Source organism: Peromyscus californicus, unplaced genomic scaffold (assembly GCF_007827085.1).
Source record: "Peromyscus californicus insignis strain IS unplaced genomic scaffold, ASM782708v3 Scaffold_11__1_contigs__length_118956290, whole genome shotgun sequence".
NCBI lineage: Eukaryota > Metazoa > Chordata > Mammalia > Rodentia > Cricetidae > Peromyscus > Peromyscus californicus.
Genome location: NW_026294402.1, coordinates 116,576,242 through 116,602,933, shown reverse-complemented (window position 1 = coordinate 116,602,933; position 26,692 = coordinate 116,576,242). Strand labels below are relative to the sequence as shown.

General features: G+C 49.6%; 1 protein-coding gene across 4 annotated transcripts in view; it reads right to left on the bottom strand.

Annotated features, from left to right (window-relative positions):
* Positions 1–667: 667 nt before the first annotated feature.
* Positions 668–26,692, bottom strand: part of Gask1a (golgi associated kinase 1A) — a 35,822-nt gene continuing 9,797 nt past the window's right edge. For 2 of the 4 annotated variants that reach the window (XM_052725192.1, XM_052725201.1), the window contains exons 2-5: positions 17,778–19,046; positions 6,133–6,255; positions 3,433–3,536; positions 668–2,824 (exon numbers count right to left, since the gene is read on the bottom strand). In XM_052725192.1, the coding sequence (XP_052581152.1) occupies positions 2,614–2,824; positions 3,433–3,536; positions 6,133–6,255; positions 17,778–19,046 (1,707 nt within the window). In that variant the 3' untranslated portion in view covers positions 668–2,613. Of the gene's footprint in view, positions 2,825–3,432; positions 3,537–5,409; positions 5,508–6,132; positions 6,256–17,777; positions 19,047–26,692 lie in introns of those variants that run through there. The other 2 variants (XR_008215196.1, XM_052725208.1) reach the window with 2 other exon arrangements.

Below are 26,692 nucleotides of genomic sequence, written 5' to 3'. Positions count from 1 at the left end.
AGATGGATGACCAGGGGTGAGCATTCAGTAGTCAGTCACTTACCCTCAGCACTTAACCAGTTACAGGTCTCCAGGTACTGCTGGCCACTGCCAGAGCAGGCCCTGCCAGAGCTGAGAGCAGGGCTGATCCACAGGCATGGAAAGGTGTTTAGAAGACAGTCTCATAGGTGTGCCTTAGCCATGAAACATCCCCATTAGAGCCCATGACCTCCCAGCCAGGCTTTTGAACAGGTTATAACATCAAACCTGAATTCCCTCCTGTGGGATGGCCCTCGAATCCAATCAGAAAGCAGTTGGTTGCCCCCTTAACAGACCTGCCACTACTGTATCAGTAGACTCATCCTGCCTGGCCGGTTGGTATTGTGGCACATAGAGTCTGCAGCCAAGTAAGACTGCTTATCCTCCCCTAGAAGCCTGCCTAACACTTTTTATAATACTGTGAGGGTTAGTGGGCAGTAAGGAAGCTTCCAGTTCCAACTTGATTTCTCTGCCCTGTGACAGGTGTTTGGTGTCTTCAGCTGTAGGGTTTTATCATCTAGCACTGGTGGGCAACGGAGTGGCAATGGCCTATATTTGGGGGTGACCTTAGGAGCCACCTTAAGCTACAGCTCACAGGGAGATAGCTTTTGGGCAAGTCTTCTTGGACAACAGGAAGCAAAGTTGGTGCTGAGTACCCAGATGACCTTTAATTTTGATTGTCAAAGGAGATGACACAGTGGGATAGCATCGGGATTGTGAAGGGAGCACGCTGTGCCCACCTTGCATGGGCAGTGTCTTGCACGGAGCCTATGAAGAGGAGTGCATCTGTGGGGAATAGCCACAAAAATCACATTTGACCTAGGTAGTGCTTGGTCATGCATTCTCCCTGATCGCAGTTAATAGTGAATCCATAGACATGTTCTCACTAAAGTCAGGAGTAAGATGTAAATATTGCTAGCTGTTATTCAACCTTTCTCCCAAAAAACAAACCAACAAACAATGAAGGTCACACAACATCATAAATGAAGAGAAATTAAAAATAAAATGGAAATTTTGATTTTCCCCTTAAAGGCTCATATAAATATTTATCTAGAGGGCTAGAAAGATTGCTCAGCAGTTAAGAGCATCAGATGCTCTCCCAGAGGACCCAACTTGAGTTCCCAACACTGCGTGCATGTGGTGCACAGACATACATGCAGACAAAACACTCATACACAAATATTTTTAAGTGGATACTTGTGCTACCAGACAGAATAAAGTAACTTTGATCAGAACAGTGTCCTGTTGAAGTAGGGAGCTAGGAAACTGTCAGCAGGGCTAGTACAGTTCACAAGTGACGTCTGTGTGCTTGGGAACTTATCTGATAAGAATATACTTTCAGATTGGTGGGAACAGAATAGACACTTGAATAGAATCTGGAGCAAGGAAACTTAAGTTACACCCCTAACTCAAGCCACTTTCAAATGCAAATTTCACACAAATATGCACTGAAGTAAAAGTACACCAATAATAGTTCTGTGATCTGAAGGAAAACAGCCTAAGAAGACAGGAACCCGGGAGACTCACAGGCAAAAATCAACAAGTTTGACTGCATAGAATTAGTTTCCTACTTCACGAAAGACAGAGTCAAGCTGTAGATGGCAGAGAGGAAACACAGACAAGCTAACAGAAAGGGCTGAGTAGCTGCAGCTCAGAGTCAAAGCTAACACACTACCAAGGAAGGGACAGACATCTTACCCTGAAAAGTCGGCCCATAAAACATGCAAAGGCTAACACTGAGATGGAGATAATTTCTACAATTATAAGGGAAATTCAGTTTTTATAAAGGGCTTCTCCCTGTTGCCATTGGAAAGATGGCTTAATGATTAAGAGTATGCTCTCGTAGAGGATTACACAGAGTTTAGTTCCCAGCACCCATACTAGGCAGTCTGATTGTCCTTTTCTGTCCTCCACAGGCACCCAAACACATGTGTAATTACACACACACACACACACACACACACACACACACACACACACACACAATTAGGGGCTGGGGAGATGGCTCAGTGGTTAAGAGCACTGGCTGCTCTTCCAGAGGACCCAGGTTCAATTCTCAGCACCCACATGGCAGTTCACAATTGTCTAACTCAAGTCCCAGGGGTCCCTTCTGGCTTCTGCAGTCACCAGGTATGCACATAGTGCACAAATTTATAGGCAGGAAAAACACCTATGCACCTAAAAGTAAATTTTTTAATTAAAAAATGAATCTTAAAAAAATTAGGCTTCTCTGGTTGGGCATGTGAGTTCAGTTGGTAGAGTACTTGCCTAACATTCATGAAGTTCCAGGTTCATGCATATACCTACATACCTCACACAGCACTGCATGTACATGTGCAGGGAATGGTTCACAGAACATTCTTAAACACATTTATTGTTGCATGGGAGTAAATAGCCAGAGCTGAGAATGCAGACAGGAATGTGAGGCTGAAGGTCTTGCACCATCCCCAGCAGGTGAACTGTTGCATGGCACCGTAGGCTCCTCCAGCTTCTGGCTTTTCCCATTTGTCAACAGGATGGCCAGCACTCACCAGCCCAGGCTTACATTGTGGGAAGTCCTCCAGCAAGGTGTGCTCTGCCCAGACAGAGATGGGCTCACAGGTCCTTGTCCCTGAACAGTGTGAGGTTGTGCTTCTGGATGTGTCTCAGCAAGACCTGCCCTCGCCTCTCCAGTGTCTCAAGGACGTGCTTCAGACCTCTGGCTCCACCTTGGCTCTCCCAGAACACCTGGTCCATCTGCAGCGACTTGAGCAGCAGGTTCTGTAGACACCCTGATGAAAGAACCTTCACAACAGACTCAGGAAACCTGGGGCCGAGTCCCAGAGTTCATGCAAGAAAGGAGAGGCATAAGTGAGCTCAGAGAGTCTCCACATGAACCCAGAACTTGCCCCCTGGGGAACCCAGCAAAATGAGCCAGGAAAATGCCAGGTCTGTGCCTGCTAGCTCCTTGTCAGAGGATTCTGTGACTTGCTGTGTCATAAAAGCAGATGGTAGTGCTCTCAGAGAGCCCTCATCTTACAGTGAAGCCTGGAGAACCAATTCTACCACTCTGGCCTCAGCTGGGCACACTTAGGGCCCCAAAAGGCCCTGAGAAGGTTGAGTTGCCTACTGGGAGTAGACAAGGAAAGGCAGATCCCCAGGCTAGGTCTTTCACATAGATCCAGGATGAGCTAGCCTTCAGACACTGAAGCAGGGCAGCTGGTATTCTGCAGGAACCAGAAGCCCTCTAGATCTGGGGGGACAGGTCTGATGACTGAAGCCCCTCTCAGCCTTCCTCAGTCCCTGAAGCCTCAGATCCAACTTTGGTCTGGTGGACTTTGGCCATCCAAGGACTGTAGTTGAAGGTTCCACAGTCTACAGCAGGGCCATCAAGCCTCATCCCTCAAACGTCTACCCAATTCCCTGGATCCTCACCCATCTATGCCCTCCAGCAGCCGAAAGTTCAGCTTGTCCTCGGGATGCTGAAGGTTGCCAGCATTGTCTATGTACACCAAGTGAGATGGATCACTGCTCCGGACCTCAGGGGAAGAAGATGGACAAGGGCAGCCATTGGTACAATCGGAGTGTAACTAGTACCACTCTGTCAGTTTGTGTCCCATGGCTGAGGGCTTACTCTACACCAGCACTGTGTACCATCTCTGGGGATTGTCTCAGCAGCCGCAGGAGGCATAAAACTATTAAGCAATTTACACAGGATCACACAGCTAATGTGCAACTGGGGCAAGCTCAAACCTGGACCCATAGCAGTGAGCCATAACTGCACCTTCTAAATTGCAAGGCAAAGGGGCTCATTCCTGGTATAGTGGACAGTGGGGTCAGGAGCGTGGGTGGGAACTGAACTGGCAGGTGCAAAAGAAAAAAACACTCCTCAGGGTCACAAGCTTCATGCCACATCACAGGCGTGTTTCACACTACACACACACACACACACACACACACACACACACACACACACACACACCACACATCTCTTCCATCTGTCCCTAAATATCACCAAGAACATACAACCATGTCCTTTATCTCTACAGATCACTGGCCATACCCTAATTTCATAGGAAGAGTCTTTAGCATCTCTTATATCCTTTCCACACTAAAACAAGCAAGATAGAATTCTCTAGTACTTAAAAAAAAAAATATGGCATGGGGCTGGGGAGATGGCTCAGTGGGCAAAGGGTTTACCATGCTGAGCACTAAGAACCTCATTAAAAAAAAAGCCAGGTGAGGTTGTGTATATCTGCAGTCCCAGTGCTGAGGAAGAGAGAAAGGAGGTCCCTGACGCTAAAGGCCAGTCGAGCTGGATTGGCAAGTTCAGTGAGAGACCCTGTCTCAAAACTAAAGCGAGGAATGATAAGGACAATGCCTGATGTCAATCTCTGGCATTCACAGATTGCCTGCACTCATGGGAACACATACACACTTTTAAAATCTGGTGTTTGGCAATAAGAGGCCATCTCTTCTGACTTTCACTCCCAAGCACACACTCGGTTCCCACAGTCTCCGAAATCCCATGCTACTTTCCATAGCCATCCCTAGCAATTGAGGCTTCAGGATCAAAGCATTCCCTCTGTCTACCTCTTCTCTTGTGGTGGTATTGTGTTCCCCAAAATATTGTGCACCCTAATAAACTTATCTGGGGTCAGAGACAGAACAGCCACTAGATACAAAGGCTAGAAAATGGTGGCACTCACACCTTTAATCCTAGCATTCCAGAGGTAGAAATCCCTCTGGATCTCTGTGAGTTCAAGGCCACATTGGAAACAGCCAGGCATGGTGACACACGCCTTTAATCCCAAGAAGTGAGCCTTTAATCCCAGGGAGTGGTGGCAAACACAGAAAGATATATAAGGCGTGAAGACCAGAAACTAGAAGCATTTGGCTGGTTAAGCTTTCAGGCTTTTGAGCAGCAGTTCAGCTGAGATTCATTCTGGATGAGGACTCAGAGGCCTCCAGTCTGAGGAAACAGGACCAGCTGAGGAATTGGCAAGGTGAGGTAGCTGTGGCTTGTTCTGCTTCTCTGATCTTCCAGCGTTCACCCCAATAACTGGCTCAGGTTTGATTTTATTAATAAGAACTTTTAAGATTGCTGCTACGTTCTCTCTTCCACTCACAGCCCTGAAAGCCCTCAAAGTTCCCTGAAGTATCTTGAGGAACAGTGAAAACAGGGCTTCACCAAAGAACAATAAGACAGCAACCCACAGAACCAGGGAGGGTATATAGCAGGGGGACCTTAGGATAACTGTGGCTTATAGTAAGTTTTGGTTTTACTCAATTACTGGGCAAGCCTCAATGAAAAATTTCACTATTAGGATAAGAATTTATACTGTATCAAGCTTATAATAAATAGATAAATAAATTAAATAAATAAATAAATAGAGATCACACAACACTTACTATCCACATAGGCAGAACAGCATCTACACTGAGTTTGGGAGGAAAAGAAGCAGTTCTTGCTATGGGGGTGTTATCATTCCATCCTTCAGGGAGCTTCACTAAGACAAGAAGTAAACAACTCAGAATAGCCTCAGGAAGTCCCTGAAACTGACCAGTTTTACTAGGGAGGGTAGTTTATAAGCAGTGAAGACTATCTTTATCTCACAACCCCAGCTGCTTGAAAGAAGCAGAGACCTAAAAGACACAAAGACCAGCAGAGCTTTCTGGAAGAGGCTCAGACCAACCAAGCCACCTAGAAAGGACATTCTTCAGCCTGTTGAGTTTCTTGCAGGCTGTGCAGTGTCCTCCACATCCCCAGCTTTTATGTCTTATCACCCATCCCGGGGAGACTTTAGAGATATAGCTGCCTTTGAGTCATTTCTGCTTCTGTAAGGAACCATAATAAAACCGAATTGGACTTTGTTGGTTAAAAAAAGAAAGAAAAAAAACAAAAACAGGGCTTCACACACACACCCATTCCACCTCAGCTGCATTCTCAATGTCCATTTTGTCTGTTTTATATATTTGGCTTCCTTGAAGTATTATTTCAGCCAAGGTTTGCTGGCAAAGAAAAGAAAGAAGACTGGGAAACCCCTGTGTCCAGCCATCAGGAGCATCCTCTGCAGGAGAGAGGTGTACCCAGTGCTCACATGGCAAGGCACTGTGCATGCACAAGAAACGTACCAGGATGTGGACCAGCCGCAGCTCTTCTGGGTTCTGACATTTCTCTCGGAGTCCCTCTTCCACACAGGGGTCTGAGGGTGCAGGCTCGAAGCCACAGCAGTAGCGATCCAGGCGGTCATGAACCTGCAGAGAAGGCTAGCATGGTACTGGTCTTCTCCAGACCCAGTATCAAGGCCATTTGGTCCACTGGGCCCCACACCAGTCCAGGGCTGCCTGATTCAGGGGCTGTCTGTCCTAGAGAGCCCTGCACTAGCCTCCAGCTAGGAGGAGGAATCTGCCCTAATTCTTTTAAGCCTGGAGCTCATGTCAATATCCTGAAGACGAGCTTGGGGTCACAGGACCCCCTATCGGCTCCTCTCTGCTTCCTCTGCCTGTCACCACTACTCATCTCTTTATGTTGGCGCGTTAGGAAGGGTGGCCAAGCCTAGTCCATTAAGTCTGCTAGAGCCAGGCTTCTGTCCTGAAACTCCAGGACCCAACCCTGACCCCAGAGTGTCAGAATGAGTTGATGGGCAGCAGGTTGGTGTCAGAGTTAGCCAGTGTATAAAGGACTGTCACTCAGATGACCAGCAGTCACTGCCACCTCTACCTCATTTCCTCCTCACTGCAGACCGTATCATCCCGAGCTCAGACACATTTGGAGTCACAGGAGAACACATACAGCTGGGATTTGAAGTTGACATTGTTGAGGCATAGGATGGGTCCCCCGTTTGTGGACAAGGTGGGCTGCATGTGGTGGGGGGAGTAGGATGGTGGTACCCACAAAAGCTGAACCAGGTCTCTAGCCTGGCTGACTGGCAGCAACAACAGATGATAGTTGTGGACCTGCGGCCACCACCTGTGCTTGTTGCTGCCTCCAAGTCACAGGGTGATGGTCCTGGATTCTCTGGTACCTTCTCCTCTTCCTTCACCTTAACAAGACTAAGACCAAACCAGTGAACCCACAGTGAGCAATGGTGGGGACTCCTTGATCTCTGTGAGTAGCTCACACTTGCCATTCTTCAAGGAGGAGGGCAGTATCCCAGAGAGGGTGTGGGCCGTTGGGCATGCACACCGATCAAAAGCACCCAGACTTCCTGCATGGGAGCCCCCTTCCCTGCTGAACTGGTCTGCTGGCCTCACCAAATGAGGTCCCCTAGACTGTCAGTCACACAGTGCAGATGGACCCAGGCTCCCCTGCTCATCTTTCCCTCCTCCCTGGTTCCCCAGGCTCCCTGCAGCCTCATTCTTTGTTCTCTGACATTCTTTCCTTCCTTGCTGAAGTCAAGCCTTTATGCTTCAGAATCTGACTCTCAGTGCCATGCTCTCAGGGCTGTGCTCCCTGAGCTTCCAACTCTCAGGGCTGTGCTCCCTGAGCTTCTGACTCTCAGGGCTGTGCTCCCTGAGCTTCCAACTTTCAGAGCCGTGCTCCCTGAGCTTCTGACTCTCTAGACTGTGCTCCCTGAGCTTCTGACTCTCAGGGCTGTGCTCCCTGAGTTTTCTCCCTTCCAGGTGTGTGGTTGCTAAGGCTTTAGCAGATGCTCTTGGTGCCCAACCCATGAACCCAGGTTCACCTGTAAAGGTCTCATCATCCCATTCCCGAGTTCAGAGGGGCCTTCTGGTCCCTGAATACCTACCCACGTGACAGACTGGAAGTAATATAAAATTAATGCTCCTTCCACCCAGAGGCAACCTCCAACCAATGAACTATCAGAGCTGATGTGCACACTCCATCCTCAGAGGGCTGATGCACTTCGCAGGGCTCTGCGGTGCCGCACAGACCCTTATTAGGGTCGGGTCTCACTTGCCCATGGCGCAGCCTTCTCATGACCACTCTGTGGGCTTTTCTTCCTGCTCTGCCTCTCTTCCCCATTATGCAGCAGACTTCCTGGGACCACTTCCCAGATGAACTGCTCCTACCCACATCCTAGTACCAAGTTCTGTTTCAAGAGAAACCCTGGCAGGGGAGAGGACCCACACCATCGCCTTTGCTGCCAGGTTCACCACACCTCTTCAGATCCAGGCTTGTCAGAACCTCTGACCTCCATGCATCTCACCCCAGAACAAACAAATAAATGTGATTTTAAAATTTAAAAACTGGGGTGGCACCACCCTATGTGGCCACATGGAGAGCCACGTAGGCAGAGGAAAGATTTAAAGCAGGGCATATGCTTTGGGCACATGGTTGTAAGAGTTCTGTTGTCTACACTCCTGGGAGGGACAGACCCAAAGTTCCCCTCAGGAGGCACTCGTCTCCCCCGCTCCCCCAGTGCATAGGCTCAAGGCCCAGAGCCCAACGTGGAGTAAGCATTTGGTGACGTGACTCCAGGCAGGCCTAGTATTTGGAGAGCAATGGTGTGGTGTGCTGGTTAGTTAAGAGGGAACCTCAACTGAGAAAATGTCTCTATCAGACTGGCCTGCAGGCAATTCTATGGGGACATTTTCTCAACTGATCATTGATATGGGAGGGCCCAGCCCACTGTGGGTAGTATCACCCCTACACAGGTGGTCCTGGTGTTATAATAAACCAAGGTGAACAAGCCATGGGGAGCAAGCCAGCCAGCGGCACTCATTCATGGCCGCTGCTTCAGTTCCAGCCTCCAGGTTCCTGCTTTCAATTCCTGACCTGACTTCCTTTCACAATGGACTGTAAGATCAAATAAACCCTTTCCTCCTATCAAAGACTATTGGGATCCAGCCCCTACATATTTCTACAGCTTGCAGCATCCTCCCAAGCTGCTTTTGGTCGTGGTGCTTATCACAGCAATAGAAAGCAAATTAGGACAGCCTATAACCCAGGAACCCTGCCTGCTTGCTTGCCTTTGGCTGGAGACTGGAACATGGACATGGTAACTGCTCTGGCCTGTGCTCTGCCCTGGACGCACAGCCAGAACCAGCACAGGACTGCTGTTCCTGCCAGGCTCCCCACCCCCACCCACATCTCCAGGAGCCAGCACAGGACCCTGTTCCTGCCAAGCTCCCCCCGCCCATCTCTATGAACCAGCACAGGACCCTGCCCCTGTACCGCACCCCCATCTCCAGGCTGCTCTGTTCAGATTTCCAGTCATGCATCATTTATTTGCAGACATGGGCCGTGCTGGCCTCCTGAGATCTACGCCCACCTGGACTCCTGGCAGGAAGAGTGTGCTCACTGAGGTGCCAGGTTGATTATTTTGCCACGCTGTGTTTTGTTTTCCCATCAGCTGAACGTGACCAAGCTCAGGCTGCAGCCCACATTCCTTCAGGACTTTGCCCTTCCTCCACGCTTTGCAAAAATGAGGAGTTACCCAGAGAAATGATGATTCTGTGCACTCCCAGTGCACTGAGCCAGCCTGGCAGTGCCACAAACTGTAACCCAATCTGGGGCTTTCAGTTAGTGAAGGCCTTGCAAAGCTCAGGCTGTGGAGGCGCCACCCTGAGAGCTTTACCAGCACAGTGCCCTGGGTCTTTCCAGGGGGTCGAGAGGGACCGATTGTGAAGAGGACAGTGATCCACGGAAGAAGACAGACCAGTGCCCTGAGGGCCACACAGCTAGGAGTGGTGACCCATGGACTTGAAACCAGGAAGTCTGACTCTGACCATGAAGACAGATGGTGTGGCAGGCATATCTTCTCTGGAACTCAGCTGTGAATTCTTGGACAGGAAAATAAATGACCAAAATAAAATAAATAATTAAATAACCAGTCTGACCCCAGAACCCAGAATGCATTCAACACAAGTTAAAACATAGTAAGGTCTTCCTAGTGCAAGAATAAATGAACCATGAAGAACACACAAGGTCCCCGGGGAGGCCGGTAGTCCCTGGAACCTGCCCTCCATACCCACCACCTAGTTTCAGGGGATGCCTGGCTCTGTCACCTTCCAAACAGAATATCTGGCTGGGACGAGACACTGCAGTTGGTCAAGGAAGGCCATAGGCCCTTCTGATAGGGATGGAAGGCCAGGCAGGGCCAGCACAGGACGTGTGTGGCTCTAGTCCTCTGACTAGGTGCACCAGGTTCCTGGGCCAAGTCAGGCAGATTCCAGAAAAGATGCCTGATATTCTTGTGGCCCACACCCTTCAGCTGGGACTGTTGCTAGAGTTTTCCTGCCTGGCCCACAGTCAGGACAAATCTCTCTCACCTGCCAGTCCCACAGCCACTCAGACCCGACCAAGTAAACACAGAGACTTATATTGCTTACAAACTGTATGGCCGTGGCAGGCTTCTTGCTAACTGTTCTTACAGCTTAAATTAATCCATTTCCATTAACCTATACCTTGCCACATAGCTCGTGGCTTACTGGCATCTTCACATGCTGTTTCTCATCGTGGTGGCTGGCAGTGTCTCTCCGACTCAGCCTTTCACTTCCCAGCTTTATTCTCCTCCTTGTCCCACCTACACTTCCTGTCTAGCCAATGGCCAATCAGTGTTTTATTTATTGACTAATCAGCAACACATTTGCCATACAGAACATCCCACAGCATGGGACCCTCCTCATTTCCTTTCCACTTGGCAGGCTAAGTATCCAGAACCTCTCCTGGGGTGGGGGTCATTCTTTCCTTCATAGAAACACTATCTTTCCCAGAGAGTCAATTCCTCATGTCTCAGGGCCATTCACACGCATGCACATATACATATGCACACACGTGCACATGTGGATACACATACACATGCACACATACACAAAATTAAAAATAGATAAGCCAACAAATAAACTAGGCATGATGGCATGTGCTTCTAGATATAGCACTGGGGAAATGGAGACAGATGGATCCCCAAGGTTCAGCTGCCTGCCAGGCTAGCCTAAGTGACTAGCTCCAGACCAATTTTTGAAAAAAAGAAAGAAAGAAAAAGAAAAAAAGATCAATAGGCACCTGAGGAATGCAACTCAAAAGTCTACAATCTCTGGCCTCAACACACACACACACACACACACACACACACACACACACACACACACACACACACCTATCCACCTACCCATACACATGCAGGGGAGAAGGTGGAGAATAAAATGGAGTTAGTAGAGGGGAGTAACAAGATGACCATATAGAAATCACAGCCACGCCACAGTCAATGAGCAGCCGCCCTAGACATATGCTGGAAGGAAAGATCCTGCCCTTGATGGTCCCCAGGAGGTGAAGTATGAGAAAATGATGACACCATGGAGAAAGATGCTGTCCGAGGGTGACTGCTGCTGTGATGAAACACAGGACCAAAAGTGAGCTGGGGAGGCAAGGGTTTGTCTGGCTCACACTTCCGGCTAACAGTCCACCACTGAGGGAAGTCAGGACAGGAGCCTGGAGGCAGGAGCTGACACAGAGGACGTGGAGGAGTGCTGCTTACTGGCTTGCTCAGTCTGCTTTCTTATAGCACCCAGGACCACCAGCCCAGAATGGTCTGGGCCCTTCCCCACCAATCACTAATCAAGAAAATACCCTACAACTGGATCTTACGGAGGTATTTTCTCAATTGAGTTTCCTTCTTTCAGATGGTTCTAGCTTGTGTTAAGTTGACATAAAAATAGCTAGGACAGGCCCACTGGGGAAAAATGCAAGACACCTCCCAGAGACACAGGCAGATGGAACACTAGGGCCTGTTCCGGCATGAAACATATTTGTTTGGTTGGTTGTTTTTGAGTCAGGGTCTCTCTTTTGAGCAAGGTATCCCTGGCTGTCTTGGAACTCACTCTGTAGACCAAGATGGCCTCAAGCTCACAGATCTGCTGCCCCTGCCTCCTTTATACTGGGATTAAAGTTGTGCACCACCATGCCCAGTGAATGATAAATTTTATGGCGAAACTTTGCTGTCAGTCCACAAAAATTAAATTAATTTCAATAAAGTATCAGAAGGATTTGGGAATGGAAGCAACATGCTGACTGTAAAAATAACACCAAAACATTATTCCAGCAAATTCTGAAATGAGCAGTGAGAAAGGTAAGACCACCCCTCCATAGTTAGAACACAGTAATGCTGGCAGCTGGCAGCTGGCTGACAGAGCAGTATAGAAATAGCCGCACATACATAAAGAAGTTGGCTGTCTGGGGACTGTCACATTTCAAAGGGAGGGTTGAGTCTCCAACAAATGGCACCAGGACATTTAAGCTTTAAATATTTCCAGATGGACCCAAGATGGAAAAAAAAAAACCAGAAGAGAACTTTTAAAATAACTCTGAGCAAGGGTGGCCTTTTGAAAACTCACAGACTCACAGTCAGAATGCAAAGTTTGATCATTTTCACAGAGCAAAGTGAGGTTTCTACACAACAGAGTCTTCACAAAGTTCCTGATAGTTACAACCGCAGGAAATAGTACACTGCACTGAAAACAGAAGGCTGCTTTCCTCAGTCCAAAGAAAACTTCAGAAGTACTTAAACAGCCAACACCCCAGCTGTGCTGGTTAACCTTTATTAACAGCATGACGGGATTTAGAATTACCATGGAGACAAATCTCAGGGGTCGTTCTGTGAGGAATCATTTAGATTAACTGGGGAGGGAAGATCTATTCCGAATGTGGTTGGCACCACATTGGCTGGAGAAAGTGGGCTGAGCACCAGCGTCCAACTCTCTCTGCTTCCTGACTAGGGGGTCACGTGACCTGCCACCATATGCTCGGGTCATGTGACCCATGGCCTAATGTTCCTGTCTCCCCTGCCAGAGCCCGAATAAACCCTCTCTCTCTTAAGTGACTCTTGTGAGGTGTTTTGTTAGAGCTGTGAGACAAGTAACTAATACCATGAATGAAATGGGACAAAGAACACAGACTTTCTTTTTTCATTTTCTGTTTAAAAGGCTTTTAAATAAAGGCAGGACTCCAGTGAGGTAAGAAAAAAATTGAGACTCATTGTTGGGGATGCAAGGGAGCCCCTCACAGTTCCACACCTTGCTTCTTTTCTTGGTTTCAGGACACCAGGGACTCAGCAGAACATAGATATTATTCCATAGTTCCTTGGGGTTCTTCCCGTGTTGACTGGGGTGTGTCTGCTCAGCCCCCCCAACTAAAATCGACAAGATTACATGTCACTGTAGTTCAGAGTTTTTGCTTCCAACCTTGCAGTTGCCGCACCATGGTCCTTAGGGGTGCAGCATCCTCCCAAACCCGCCCGTCCCATAGCAATTCACAGATCACTGTTCACTTCCTTGAGGCCAGTGGGAGACTCACTAATACTTCACCAGCTTTGAAGGGCTCCCTGATGAGGCCACGCTCACTCGGAGTTATCTCCTTTTTGTGTCTGAGGAGGGGAGGTACATGACCCCCACTCCCACTTGTGTGTGTGTGTGTGCATGCGTGTGTGTGTGCACGTGTGTGTGTGCATGTGTGTGTGTGTGTGTGTGTGCGTGTGGCCCTGAGACCGTGCTCTAGCTGGATTAGGAAGTGACCGAGGCCGAATGCCAAGACAAAGAGCTGGAGAGGGAGAAGCCAGAGGGCCACCCACGGCACTGAAGGCCTTGCTTTGTCTGACAGGGAGGTAATGGCTCTAACCGAGACAGAAGACAGACATCCTCCGGCCCACCTGCATGGCTGAGCCTGTCCTCTGGGCTGCAGCTTCTGAAGCTTTGCTGTGGGGGGCGGCTCCATCACTGAATGCTCCTCCAGGAGCATCCCCCAGCTGCAGCCTGACAGGGATCTGGCTATAAGCACTCTCGGCTCCTCACTCCCTCCAGACTAGCTGAGTCGGTTACCTCCCAACACTCAAGTTTCACTGTGGAGTTGGGTCACACACACCCTTGGATGGCTGCCTTCTCTCCTACGGTGGGTCAGTCCTGTTGGGACCATGGTGTCGGCTCTGCTGCTGAGAACTGAGACAAAGGCATCTCTCAGGCTTCAGTTGGACAGGTTGTAACAGAGGCAAAGAGACACACTAGGAGCCATTGTGTTGTCCCCAAGAAGAGACAGGGCCCAGCCAGGATCCTGGCAGCTGAGGCCTTCTGGGTCCTAGCTTAGGGGGCCATGAGCCTCCTTCAAATGCCAACACTACCGACTTAACTTAGCTCACCTGACTTCTCCACAGATCACCAAGTCAGACAGTGACATGCGCCTGAGAGGCAGACTGGAGTGTGGAGCTGTCTTCCAGGTGTGACATGTCATTGCCACTGGAAGTAAGAGTAGCTGTGATTACCCACAGGGGTCTTCACGAGGTGGGTCTCTAACTGTCCCCTGTGGAGGGTCAGGGAACAATGTCTCACAACACTTATGAGCCCCACCCCCAGGATCTATAAGCAGTTAACAGTTGTTGGGGTGGGGGGTCCTCAGTGGCATAATTGTCCAAGCTCTGGTAACCCCACCCATGTTCCTGTGAGCAACCCCAAGAAACTCAGGTTTCGGGGACTTCAATGGAACCTCTCTCTCTCTCCCTCTCTCTGAATAGAAATAGACTCCCCAGGAAACACAAGGGAGAAAAGCCCCCTGCACAGGGAAACATGGTGGTACCAGACCCCAGCACTTTCTTCCCGGCCTCTGAGTTTTCTAACAGGAGTATGAGGGAGGCTGGTAGCAGACCAACCTCAGTGAGCTGCATCTGGTGCTTGTGGCCAGCCGTGGGTCACACAGCACCTCAGGTGCCGTGCAGATTCGCACATTCTGCAGCCTCGCTGAGATTTCTAGGAAGGTATGCCAGCCAGATGGTTGCTTTTCTTGACCGCTGTCCAAGCTAGGGAAAGGTGGCATGATCCCAGCCCAGCGGTGTCTGACCACACAGCTGACCTATGTGCGCCTTGGCTGCAGAGATTTGTCAGAATTTGGCAGCTGAGGAAGGGTCCCACACTACAGCCCTGGAGATGAACAGAGGGGGCTCTGTGCAGAGCAGAAAGCCATCGTGAGCACATTGCTGGCGTGGGGCTTTGCAAGCAGCTACTCCCTGGGCCTCAGGGCTCCAGGGCCCCCCTGCAAATGTCCCCTTCTGCTCCCATTACTGGCCAGCTCAATAGTGACTCTGTGAGAAGTGGGTAAGCTCTGGGCCAGGCCAGCCAGGCAGCCTCTCAGTCCCCTGGCTGTGACCTTAGACAAGGAAATTAATCTCTCTGGACCTCAATGGTTCCATTTTATACTTCACTAATAATCTCTCTCTCTCTCTCTCTCTCTCTCTCTCTCTCTCTCTCTCTCTCTCTCTGTGTGTGTGTGTGTGTGTGTGTGTGTGTGTGTACACACACATGCGCATGCACTTGTACATACCTATACATGTGCGTATAGGAGTCAGAGGTCAGATGTGTTCCCCATGCACCTTTTCCCCGCCCAATAGTCTGTCTCCTCCTCCCCAGCACTGGGACTCCAGCACTCACTGCCACACTTGGGTGTTCACAGGGTTGCCAGGGATTGCACTCGGGTCTCCATGCTCACACACACAGCAAGCACCTTTCCCACTGAGCTGTCTCCCCAGCCCGCTCAAGTTGAGAACATGAATAAACATGGCGTCTCACCAGTAAGGTTGCCATGGGGATGGTCTGGGTCTGTTCCTGACTAGCGTTTACCAAGTGTATACTCCCACCAGGTACTTGTGTTAAGTATATCCATAAATGACCTAGCAAACAGAAGCCACTGGGGCTGGTATAACATCAAACACAGGCAGGGCCCACAGATAGACATTAGGACAAGAGTCCAACTGGAGGTAGTTTGTGATCCAACCCCAAGACACTTCAGCCCCTCTAGCTGTGGAGAACATGCACACGGGGCGTGGCTTGAATTCCTTTCCCATTGCTGTGATAAAATACCCCGACAAGCACAGCTTAAGGGACAAAGGGTTTATTCTGGCTCATGATTCAGGGGGTACAGTCCATTATATGGGGAAGTCACATTTTAATTGTGGGCAGGATTTCCCTGGGTAAGAGATTCTAGGATGCATAAAATAGAGAAAGTGAGCCAATCACCACAAAGCATCCATTGTTCTCTGCTTCTTGGTTGTGAGTGTGAATGACCAGCTGTTTCAAGCTCCCCATATCCACAGCCAGCATCACATGGACAAGCCTGGAGCAGCCACACTCATGCACAATGGGCCAATTAAACAGCTGATACTCACAGCCGCCAGTTGGACCTTAACCTTGCTAGCAACTCTACCTAGATCCCACCTCACCCCCTCCACTCAACAACTTTAGGCTTTTCTCTTTCAGACAGAGAAGCAAGAGTCTCAGTTGGCCACAGTGAATGCTCAGTGCCCAGATGGACGGGCACCTCCCTTTATGGCTCTCCTGTTCTTTCTGCCTCAGCTCCTCTCTCTCTCTCTCTCTCTCTCTCTCTCTCTCTCTCTCTCTCTCTCCCCTTACTTCAACACTCTTGACTCCATGTTGGTTCAAAGATATAAAATTATAAACAGTGTTGAGACTAGAGAGACGCCTCAGTGGTTAAGACCACTTGTTCTTGCTGAGGACCTGGGTTTGATTCCCAGCATCCACGTGGCAGCTCACAATCATCTGTGACTGTAGTTCCAAGGGATACAATGCCCTCCTCTGGCTTCGGTGGCCACCAGACATATATGTGGTAAACATACATTCACACAGGCAAAACGCTCATTCACATTAAAATAAAATAAATACATCAAAAAATTGTAAACAGTGGTGAACTGGTATTTTAACAGTAAGACTGGGGGGAGAGGGTCCTGATTTTATAACTTGAGAATGAAACAGAATTTGCAGTAATTTCTGACATGGCCCTAAGCATACTTCTGCCATTTCTGTAGAGGGTGGTGTGTGTGTGTGTGTGTGTGTGTGTGTGTGTGTGTGTGTGTGTGTGTGTGTGTTCTCATGTGTCATGAAGGTGTGCGTGCATATGTGAATGCATGCATTTGTGGAGGCCAGGGGTCATCTTTGAATGTCTTCCTCAGTTACTTTTTGAGACAGAGACTCCCACTGAACCTGGAGCTCACTGATTGGCCTGGCTGCCTGGCCCCGCCTCCCTGGTCTGGGACTACAGATTTATTATAAAATCAAAGTATAATCAATTATAAAAAGGGAAGTGTTGAAGATGCCCTATGTCCTATAGTGCCAAGTGCTAACTCTTCATTTAAAAATAAAGACAAGCTCCAAAGCTACACAGAGAAACCCTGTCTCAAAAAAACCAAAATAAAATAAAAATAAATAAGCTTATGCCTCTCATTAATATACAAATTTGCTTTTATCTTTAACAAATGGCAAGATTTTGTGTATATCTGAGAATTGTTTTAAAATAAATTTCTTCATCATTATTATCAGCAAATATTTCATTTATATGCCTATTTTACATTCCTATATATCCAAGGTCACAAAAAATTTCTTGGGTAAAACAGGGTCACAAATGGAATTTTTCCTTGGTAGTGGTCAGGTCTTTGTTGTTGTTCTGTTTGTTTTGTTTTTTAATGTGTTTGGGTGTTTTGCCTACATGTATGTCTGGGTACCATGGGCATGTCTGGTGCTGACGAGGCTGGAAGGGGGCATCAGATCCCTTGGATTGGAGTTGCAGATGGCTGTGAGCCACCATGTGGGTCCTGGGAACCAACCCTTGGTCCTCTGCAAGAGCAGCCAGTGTTCCTAACCACTGAGACATCTAGCCAGTCCCTGAGTGGAAAATGTTTAAGAAGCCCTGCTCTAGGGTACCACGGGATAAACAGGCAGAAAAGTTACACAACAGTTGCCAGCATTGTGGGGAGAGGACAAAGCTGGCCTCCACCTGGAACTCCCTAACTCCACAGCATTCCACCCCACTGCCCAACCACACCTACCTGCAGCAGGAAGTCAAAGAGGGCCAAACGCGCCCACTCGGCATGATGGATGCCCAGGCACGGCATCTGGCCTGGCCAGCGGCAGCCTCGTGCCAGCAGGGCCTGGTACTGCAACCAGCCCAAGGCCAGAGAGTTCTGGTCCTCATCTGGGTCTCCCAAGTGCTGCACGTCGGGTGCCCACCAGATGATGGGCCTCAGACTACCATCTGTGTAGCGGTAGGGCAGAAGAGGACTGTGGAAGCTCCGGGCCACAGCAGGCAGGCTCCGCTGGAGTCCCAGTACACGGTCCACATGAAAGGACAGGACTTCATGCAGGTCACTGGGCCTCTTCACCAGCCCACAGAGGCCCTGGGAGCAGAGCTGGCTGAGCCTGAGAGGAGACATGTCCTGGAGGGCACCGTCAGCAGACAGTCCGACCTGCAGCACCTGCCCATGGGCAGGGACCCTGGCTTTGCCCACCACCTCCCCGTGGGCCAGTAGCCAGAGAGTCTGCACATCATGTTCTGTGAACCAAGGTGGAACCGGCCCCCCAGTCACAGCACTGACCAATAACCCAGGGGTCTCAGTGTGGCACCACGAGGACCTTCGCAGCTCTCCAACAGAGCCAGACCACCAGTGAGTCACAGAACCTGAGGTGGCACCCCCAGCCTTCCCACCAGTCCAGCCTCTGTCCCTGGCTCCTGGCAGGGAATCCTCACCTTCTGATGGTTGGGGCCTAAAGCTCACTGCAGCAGCACCTCCCCATGCCTGGAAAGCTGCCTGGCTGCTCCCTGTGAGTGGGCTAACCAGGGTGTCTGTCATACTCTGTGTCTCTTGGACGGGACCATCATGCCCAGGCTGATCGAGGGCTGTGCCTCCTGCATCTCTGACCTCATTCTCAATTAGAAGCACAGGATGGTGGGCACTGAGTGTCAGACCTCCTGTCACAGGAACACCTCTCCTGACCCTGAGTGGGTGTCTGCTTCTGTCCACTCGCCTTCTGTGGCTTTGCTTCTCAGCACAGACCAGGATGGAATTTCTGGGCAAAGCCTGGCCTCTCTGGAAGCCCGGGTTTTTTGCCTGCTGCCTCTGGCTAGAGTTCAAAGTCTGCCAAATGTTGGGGTCAGGCATGCCCATTTTCCCCTGGGGCTCCATGGGACCAAGTCCTGGAGTGGAAGCTGGATGCTCTGGAGGAAAGTGGGTGACAGCCACCGCAGACAGAATCATCAAGAGGCAGGACACCATCACCGACCGCTTCCTTCCACGAAGCCTTCTCCAGAGCCAAGATGCCTGGGGACAGGGTAAAAAGATGGTGGTGTGAGATCTGGGAAAGCCGTCAACTCGAAACCACAGAGCAGTGAAGGAAGGCCGTGAACTTAAGTGGCAGAAAGCAACAGCAGGACACCTAGCTGCCCCCCAAGGGGACAGCCAGCCAGCTGGACCCCGACTTCAGAGATGGCTTGCTTCTGAGCCAGCCTATGGTCCTTACAGACAGACCTGGACTTCTCTGTATGAGCTACTGCACATTGATCACAATGCCTCACAACACTCACCCACCATCTAGTGCTGACCCCATTCCTTTCAATTCTGTGGTCTTTATTACCATTTCAAACACAAATACCAATAAAGCATGCATAGAAAGTCCAAGTCATGCTAAGAAAAATCAGAGCAAGGGGCTCAGCCATTGAGAGCACATGCTGTTCTTCCAGTGGACCCCAGTTCAGTTCCCAGCACCCACACTGGGCAGCTCACAGCTGCTTATAACTCCACTAGCATGAGATCTGGTCCCCCTCTTCCAGCATCCGTGGGGTACCCATACTCACACAGACACACACAACTAAATAAACTTTAGAAAAATAAAAAGTAAAGAAAATTGGAGGGAACAAAACCCACCTCCTTCTCCATGCAGGAAGCCATGGCCCTAATCTGAGGGTATGCCACACAATGTTTTGCTGAACATCAGTGTGCACATCTCTGCAGAAACATCTGAGAATTTCTACAAATGACGCCAAGAGGAGTTTTTGGGCCCACTTCCCGCCATCTCTCCATGGTATGGGAACTCCTTTAATCATCAGAACAACTAGAGTAATTGGGATTACATAATTCCTATTTTAAAGCTGAGAGCAGGAAGATCAGGGCCAGTAAGCATGGATGAAAATATTCAGATAACACAGAGGAGAAGAGTCCAGGGAACATTCATTTGGGTTTTCCTTCTATAATTGAAACAAAACAAAAGATGTGTTTCCAAGTTGAATTCGTAATATGTGTTCTCAGAGGGCTAGATATCCCCAGGAAAAATGAATCCCCTTCTAAGATGGGCTGAGAAGGGGGCTGTTTGGGTCCTGATGCCGGCCTTACTTGGCTTCAGGAAGCCTGGGAGAAGTTGGCAGTTGTACCAAGGGAGGCTCAGATGGCCAAGAGCAGATGTCCCTGCAGGGCCACACACATGAAACTTTGGGAAAAGAAGTGTTTGTGGAAAGGCAAGGAGAGTCAATGAATGGAGCCTGAGCTGACCTTCCCTGCCTCTCCCGACAATTCTCAATATCCCAGCACATGCGCTGTCTGCCTGAGAGGAAAGAGAAACAGCCTGTTCTCTGCCTAGCTCAGCAGCAGCTCTCTCTCAAGTCCCCACCCTCTACCCAGTCACCAGGATGCCTTTTAGTTCCTGGGGGAAGATGCCACCAGCCAGTAACTATACCCTCTCAGAGCTGCAGAAGAGCGCGAGATCCAGAGAACCTACAGCCCAGGCACCCTAGTGCGGGGCGTTTACCCACCAACCCTACAGTTCCCCAGAGTTTTCTTGAGTGAGAGCAGCAGGAAATGATAGATAGAAGGATTTAGAATGTGGAGATAAACAGGTAGAAAATACAGAATACCCTCGAGAGGGCCTGGAACCTATTCCAATGAGCCCTGTCTCTGCCCTTTGGTATTTATAGAAATGCCAAGGAGTGGAGCAAAAGACCTCCCCCCAGCACAGCCAAGTGCAGACCATCTCAGACACCTGCACTCAGGCCCGTGGTCCAATCACTGTCTCTATGTGGACCTGCTGGGTAAAGCCACGAGGAACCTGAAAATGGGCTTCCACACCCTGGGCCCAGGGCTGAGCTTCCAAAGCTATGAATGATGTGTAAGCCACACATCTCTGTCCCTGTGACTCAGAAGATGGAATGCAATTACTGCTCCCTCTGAGGGCCCACATGTGGACTAAATCAATCAAACTATGTAATTAGGCCTGCTGTACCCTTCCCATGAGTGCTGGGGGGTCACCACTGCACCCTTCCTGTGAGTGTTGGGGGGGTCACCGCTGCACCCTTCCCGTGAGTGTTGGGGGGGTCACCGCTGCACCCTTCCCGTGAGTGTTGGGGGGGTCACCGCTGCACCCTTCCCGTGAGTGCTGGGGGGTCACCGCTGTACCCTTCCCATGTGTTGGGGGGTCACCGCTGTACCCTTCCCATGTGTTGGGGGGTCACCACTGCACCCCTCACGTGAGTGTTGGGGGGTCACCACTGCACCCCTCACGTGAATGCTGGGGTCGCTGCTGTTCTCTCCTATTGGGGTTTAATGGGTACCTGTGTTTGAACACTTGGACCCAGCAGTTGGCACTGATTCAGAAAGTTGGGGGACCTTTAGGGAGTCTTGATGGAGGATGGGGTCACTGGGGTGGATGGGCCTTAAGGTTTGATAGCTGACCCCCACTTCCTGTCCTCCCTCAACTTCTGACTGTGGGTGCAGGGTGAGCAGCGGCCCCATACTCCTGCTGCCATAGTTTCTCTACCATGATGGACTCCTCCTCCTCAGACTGTGGGTCGACAAGCCCTTCCTCCTTCAAGTTGCTTCCTGCAAGGAGAAAAGTGACACATGCCCCCACTTTCCAGACGACCCCTTATCTTTCTGGGGTCTGAAACCAGTCCCTCGGGTCTGGGCACATTGTAAGATCAGGATACCCAAGGCTGAAGCATAGAAGAAATTCTTTTTTAATGCTAAAACCTCAAGTGTGGTCTAGGAAGAGGCCACCTGGTAGGGTCCGGCAGAGGTTCTGTCCAGACATGAGAGGGGGATAGGCTGGAGTGTTTGGGGAAGTGAGCAGAGAAGGCCGTGGCCAATGGCGGGCAGGAGGATGAGTATTGGAGACCAAAACAGACACAATCCCCGGAGAAAGATGGAGGTATCTTAGTGGCTGAGTCTTTTGGGTTTTTTTTCTTAATTCTTGTTATGTTTTATTTATTTTGTGTTATATGTGGGCACAAGTGTGTGTAGGTATGCCATGTGATTGTATATGTAAGTGTGTAAGTCCTGTGTGTGTGTATATATAAGCCCTGTGTGCGTGTATGTGTGTTTGAGTCCTGTGATAGAGCATGTGTGTGTACGTGTATATGTATGAGTCCAGCGACCGTGTGTCTGTGAAAGACCTGTATGAGTGTGTCCAGTGACACTGTCACAGTGTCCTGTGACAGTGTGTGTGTTTAGTAAAGGTCAGCTCTGGATCTGATTTGGGGGTCACTCCTAAAGCTGTGCTGAGCCTTGGTTCCTGGCTGTTATCCCTTTCTGACCCCTCCACCCACCACTGACTCATCACTGCTCAGACGGGGCTGGCAGAGTCCTGAATGTGGAGATCCTGTGCGTTTTCCTCAGGTTTAGTTAAATAGCTGTCATGACAAAACACTGGCTGGGGTGGGAAGGAGCACATGAGCTGACTTCCAGAGTCAGATGAAAGCCACATGTCACCATCGTCACGTGTCACTGTGACTGTGGGACTCTGCTGTTTCCCAGAGTCAGACCCCAGGCAGGGAACATGGCATGGGCCTGGGCCTGGGCCTGGAAAAAGGCCCAGCCGCAGAGACACCAGGCTCACAGGGACCCTCTCCTGTCCAGATCTGTGGGGCCTCAGGAGGCTGAGTCCCAGGCTGTCTGTCTCCAAGGCCACCAGCTGACCAGGCTCCAGTGCTCATCCCCTTGGGGGCTTGTGATTTTCTCTCCACATCAACAACTCCAAGGCAGGAAAGGGCTTTCACCCCTGTAATTTCTGGCTCAGCCACTTTAAAGGAAGTAAAGCTAAGGAATGAAGCTGAACGTTCACTTGGTGTTCCCTGTGTGCCTTGGACTGTTTGAGGGACTTACATTAACTCACTGATCCTCGTGCCAGAGTTATGAGCCAGAGACTAGTGCAGTTACTTATCCATTGGCCCATTTTGCAGGGGAGGAGAGTGAGGCCCACGCAGGCATCAAGGGCAGCACCAGGCACAAACCCAGGCCGGCTGGCAGAATTGCTGTTATATCCCAGCAAGCTCTTCCAGATTGAACTTGTGGAGATTATGTTGTGTTTCAGGAATGGACCGGCTCTGAATGGAGATTTAACTGTTCGGAACTGGCCAGCTCATCTGGAAAGGGAGACGTGAATGAGACCAGATGTGTATGGTAACCCCTGGGCACCAAGGCAAAATCACTGATGGAAAATAAAAATGTTTTGAGCTACACATTCATTCAAAACAAAAAGCTGCTATGTTTGTCTGTGTTGTTCCTTAATTTCTATAAGCAGAAGACTAACAATATCAAATTAGAAATGCCAGGATCTGACTCCTTCCTTTCTGGGCATATTTGAGAAGCAACTTCAGAAGCGGTTTCTAATTATCTATAGTATTCAAAACAAACACAGACAGAAGAACCAGGCAGGTTCTACACTTCCTGATTGTTCCAGAACCAGCTCAGCATTCAAGACTGGAGCCCAGAAAGTTAAAACACATCTGGCCAAGGTGGTGAGATGCCTATGCCTGATAACAGCCTCTGACTGCCCACATGACCTGCACTAGGCTCTCTCCACGCCCTACCATGCATACACTGGATAGTGACCTTGTTACCAGAAGCATCCAGACCACAGGATCGAAGAACTGTATTCAAATTCAGCTGACTAGTATGTGGCTGGCAGGATCTAATTGTTTCCCAAGATAATACACTTCTTCCCCACCACAGAATGGTGGGAAGACATCAGGCCCTGAAAAGCAGGGGTGAGTTTATAGAGGCCCAGACATAGGAAAGCCACCACTGTGGTGTCTTCAAACAGCTGCTCTGTCCTTCACACAGCCCCTTCCCTAGGCATCCCCAGGCTTCACACAGACACATCGGAGGTTTCACACAGCCCTACCCCAGGCCTCATGAAGTCCCAGCTTCACACAGCCCCTTCCCTAGCCTTCACAGAACTGAATCAGCTACAGTGCCCTGGAGATAGCTGACAGCACCATGGAACCAAGAGGCTCCTGGGTGAATCTGAAGAAACACCAACCCTGACTTCAGCAGTCAAGAGAGTCACCTCAGAAATCAACAAATGCACCCGTGGCCATCTCGCCCTGAATGTTCCCAATTGCCCAATCTGGTGTGATCTTGGAGGGGTTGGGCCTGGTTACTGTGTGGATGGAAGACCTAAGTCACCCAGACAGAGTCCAGGGGCATTTGAATAAGCAAATCACAGTCTAGTGAACTTTCATCCTCAAGCACTCAGAAATGAAAACCAGAGGAAATGGCCAGGAAACAAGGAGTGTGGGGGTGCTGGGCATTGCTCTCAAGAGCAAGAGGGCTGGGAACCGCTTCTGTTGTGACTCACTGTCCCTCTAACCCAGAGCCATCCAACCAGAACTGAAGCAAATCACACCTGAAATTTAAAGTGTTCTCATAACTGGGTGTGGTGGCTTACAGCTATAACCCCAGCACTGAGAGGCTGAGACAGAAGGATTGCTGCGTATTTGAGGCCAGCCTGGGCTACAGAATGAGACTGTCTCAAAAGTAACAAGCCCAGTAGCTTCTACCCAAGACAGAAGCAATATGTGTCTTTTTAAAAAGCCCTGGGGAAGTATGGCTCCCTGCTACCAGTGGTCTCCCAGAAGTCCCCAGTACAACAATGTGTGCAGCATGATCTAGCTCATGCATGCACTCTGCCTTTGATCAGCTAAGAACTGAGCTTCCGTGGCCACTGGGCCAGTGAGCAATTCTGTGGGTAAAGGCACCTGCCACCAAGCCTGAGGACCTGAGTTCAATTCTCAGGACCCACATGGTGGAAGAAGAGAATCAACTCTCACAACTTGTTTTCTGACCTACACACACACACAGTCACCCACAAAATAAATACATGTATATTTTTATTATTTATTTTATGTGCATGAATGTTTTGTCTGTATCATGTATGTATGTGTACCGTGTGCATACCTGGTGCCTATGGAGGCCAGAAGAGGCATTGGATCTCCTGGGACTGGAGTTACAGATGGTTGTGAACTGCCAAGTGACTACTGAAAATTAAACCCAGGTCCTCTGAAGAGCAGCCAGCACTCTTTATGTATGTATGTATGTATGTATGTATGTATGTATGTATGTATGTATTTATTTATTTATTTGGTTTTTCGAGACAGGGTTTCTCTGTGTAGTTTTGGTGCCTGTCCTGGATCTCGCTCTGTAGACCAGGCTGGCCTCGAACTCACGGAGATCCACCTGGCTCTGCCTCCCGAGTGCTGGGATTAAAGGCGTGCGCCGCCGCCGCCGCCGCCGCCGCCGCCGCCGCCACCACCACCACCCGGTGAGCCAGCCTCTTAACTACCGAGCCATCTCTCTAGTACCTAACATTTCTTTTTTTGAAAGAACTGAACTTCCTGGGACCAAATGATTCTAGGGAATCTTGATCCCAGAACCATGTTTCAAGACAAACCTGACCACTGAAATCTTTCTCTAATCTCCACGCTGTTTGACAAGTTCCCTCTCTGGGCTGGGCCACCTGCCTCACCTAGCACACAGGCTCAAAGCCAGCTGCCAAATCCCAACTCTACCATGTCCTTGCTGTGTGACCTTGGGCCTCAAAAGTCTTCATCCATCCAATGGAATTATGGCAGTATGTTGTGGAATATTATTTTAACTAAGCAAAGATGTGTTCCATTTGTTTCTGCTGCATTTGTTTAACGATGTAAGGATGTGTGTTTAATTATGTAAAGATGGTTGCATCTGTTTCACCTTGCCTAAGGCATCTGATTGGTTTAAAAGCTGAACGGCCAATAGTTAGGCAGGAGAAGGATAGGCAGGGCTGCAGGGTAAACAGGAAGAGAGGAGGAGGAAGAGGAGGAGGAGGAGGAGGAGGAGGAGGAGGAGGAGGAGGAGGAGGAGGAGGAGAGAATGAGGGAACACTCCCAGGGCAGAAGATTCTCTGTGTCTGACTGGCTACGACTGCCTGGCTTCTTGTCCCGAGCATGTCCCTCCTTCTCTCCTCCATCTCTCATTCTCCCTCTTCTTCCTTGAGCCTGGATTTCTCCTATTTATCTCTCTGCCTGTCAGCCCTGCCTGTCCTTTCTCTGCCCAGCTACTGGCTGTTCAGCTCTTTATTAGACCAGTCAGGTACCTTAGACAGGCCGGTGAAACAGAGGCAACACATCTGTTCATAATTAAACAAATGCAGCAGAAATAAAAGTAACACATCTTTACACAGTTAAAGTAATATTCTGCAGCATAAACAAATGTAACCCATCTTTGCCAGGTTAAACAAATAGTCCACAACAGCAGTATGACCCTGGTAGTGTGGCCCATTGTTGAATACACTAAACAGGCCTTTCTTAAGACAAGCACTGTCCCCAGGGAAAAGAGCCATCAAAAATAAGAAAAATAAAAGGAAGCCAGGGGGATGGCTCAGTTGGTAAACTGCTTGCCTTGGAAGTATGAGGGACTGCAATGGTGCCGGATGTAATGAGGCAGAGACAGGGGGGTCATTGGAGCATCCTGGCCAGCTGGTCTAGCTGAACCAGTGAACTCCAGGTTCACTGAGAAATCCCTTTCTCAAAATGTAAGACAGTGATTGAAGGAGACAGGTGGTATCCACCTCTGGTCTCCAACACACACACCCATGCACACATATACACACAGTTGCAGGGTAGTGATATATGAATGTGATCTGTCATTCATAAGACTCAGAT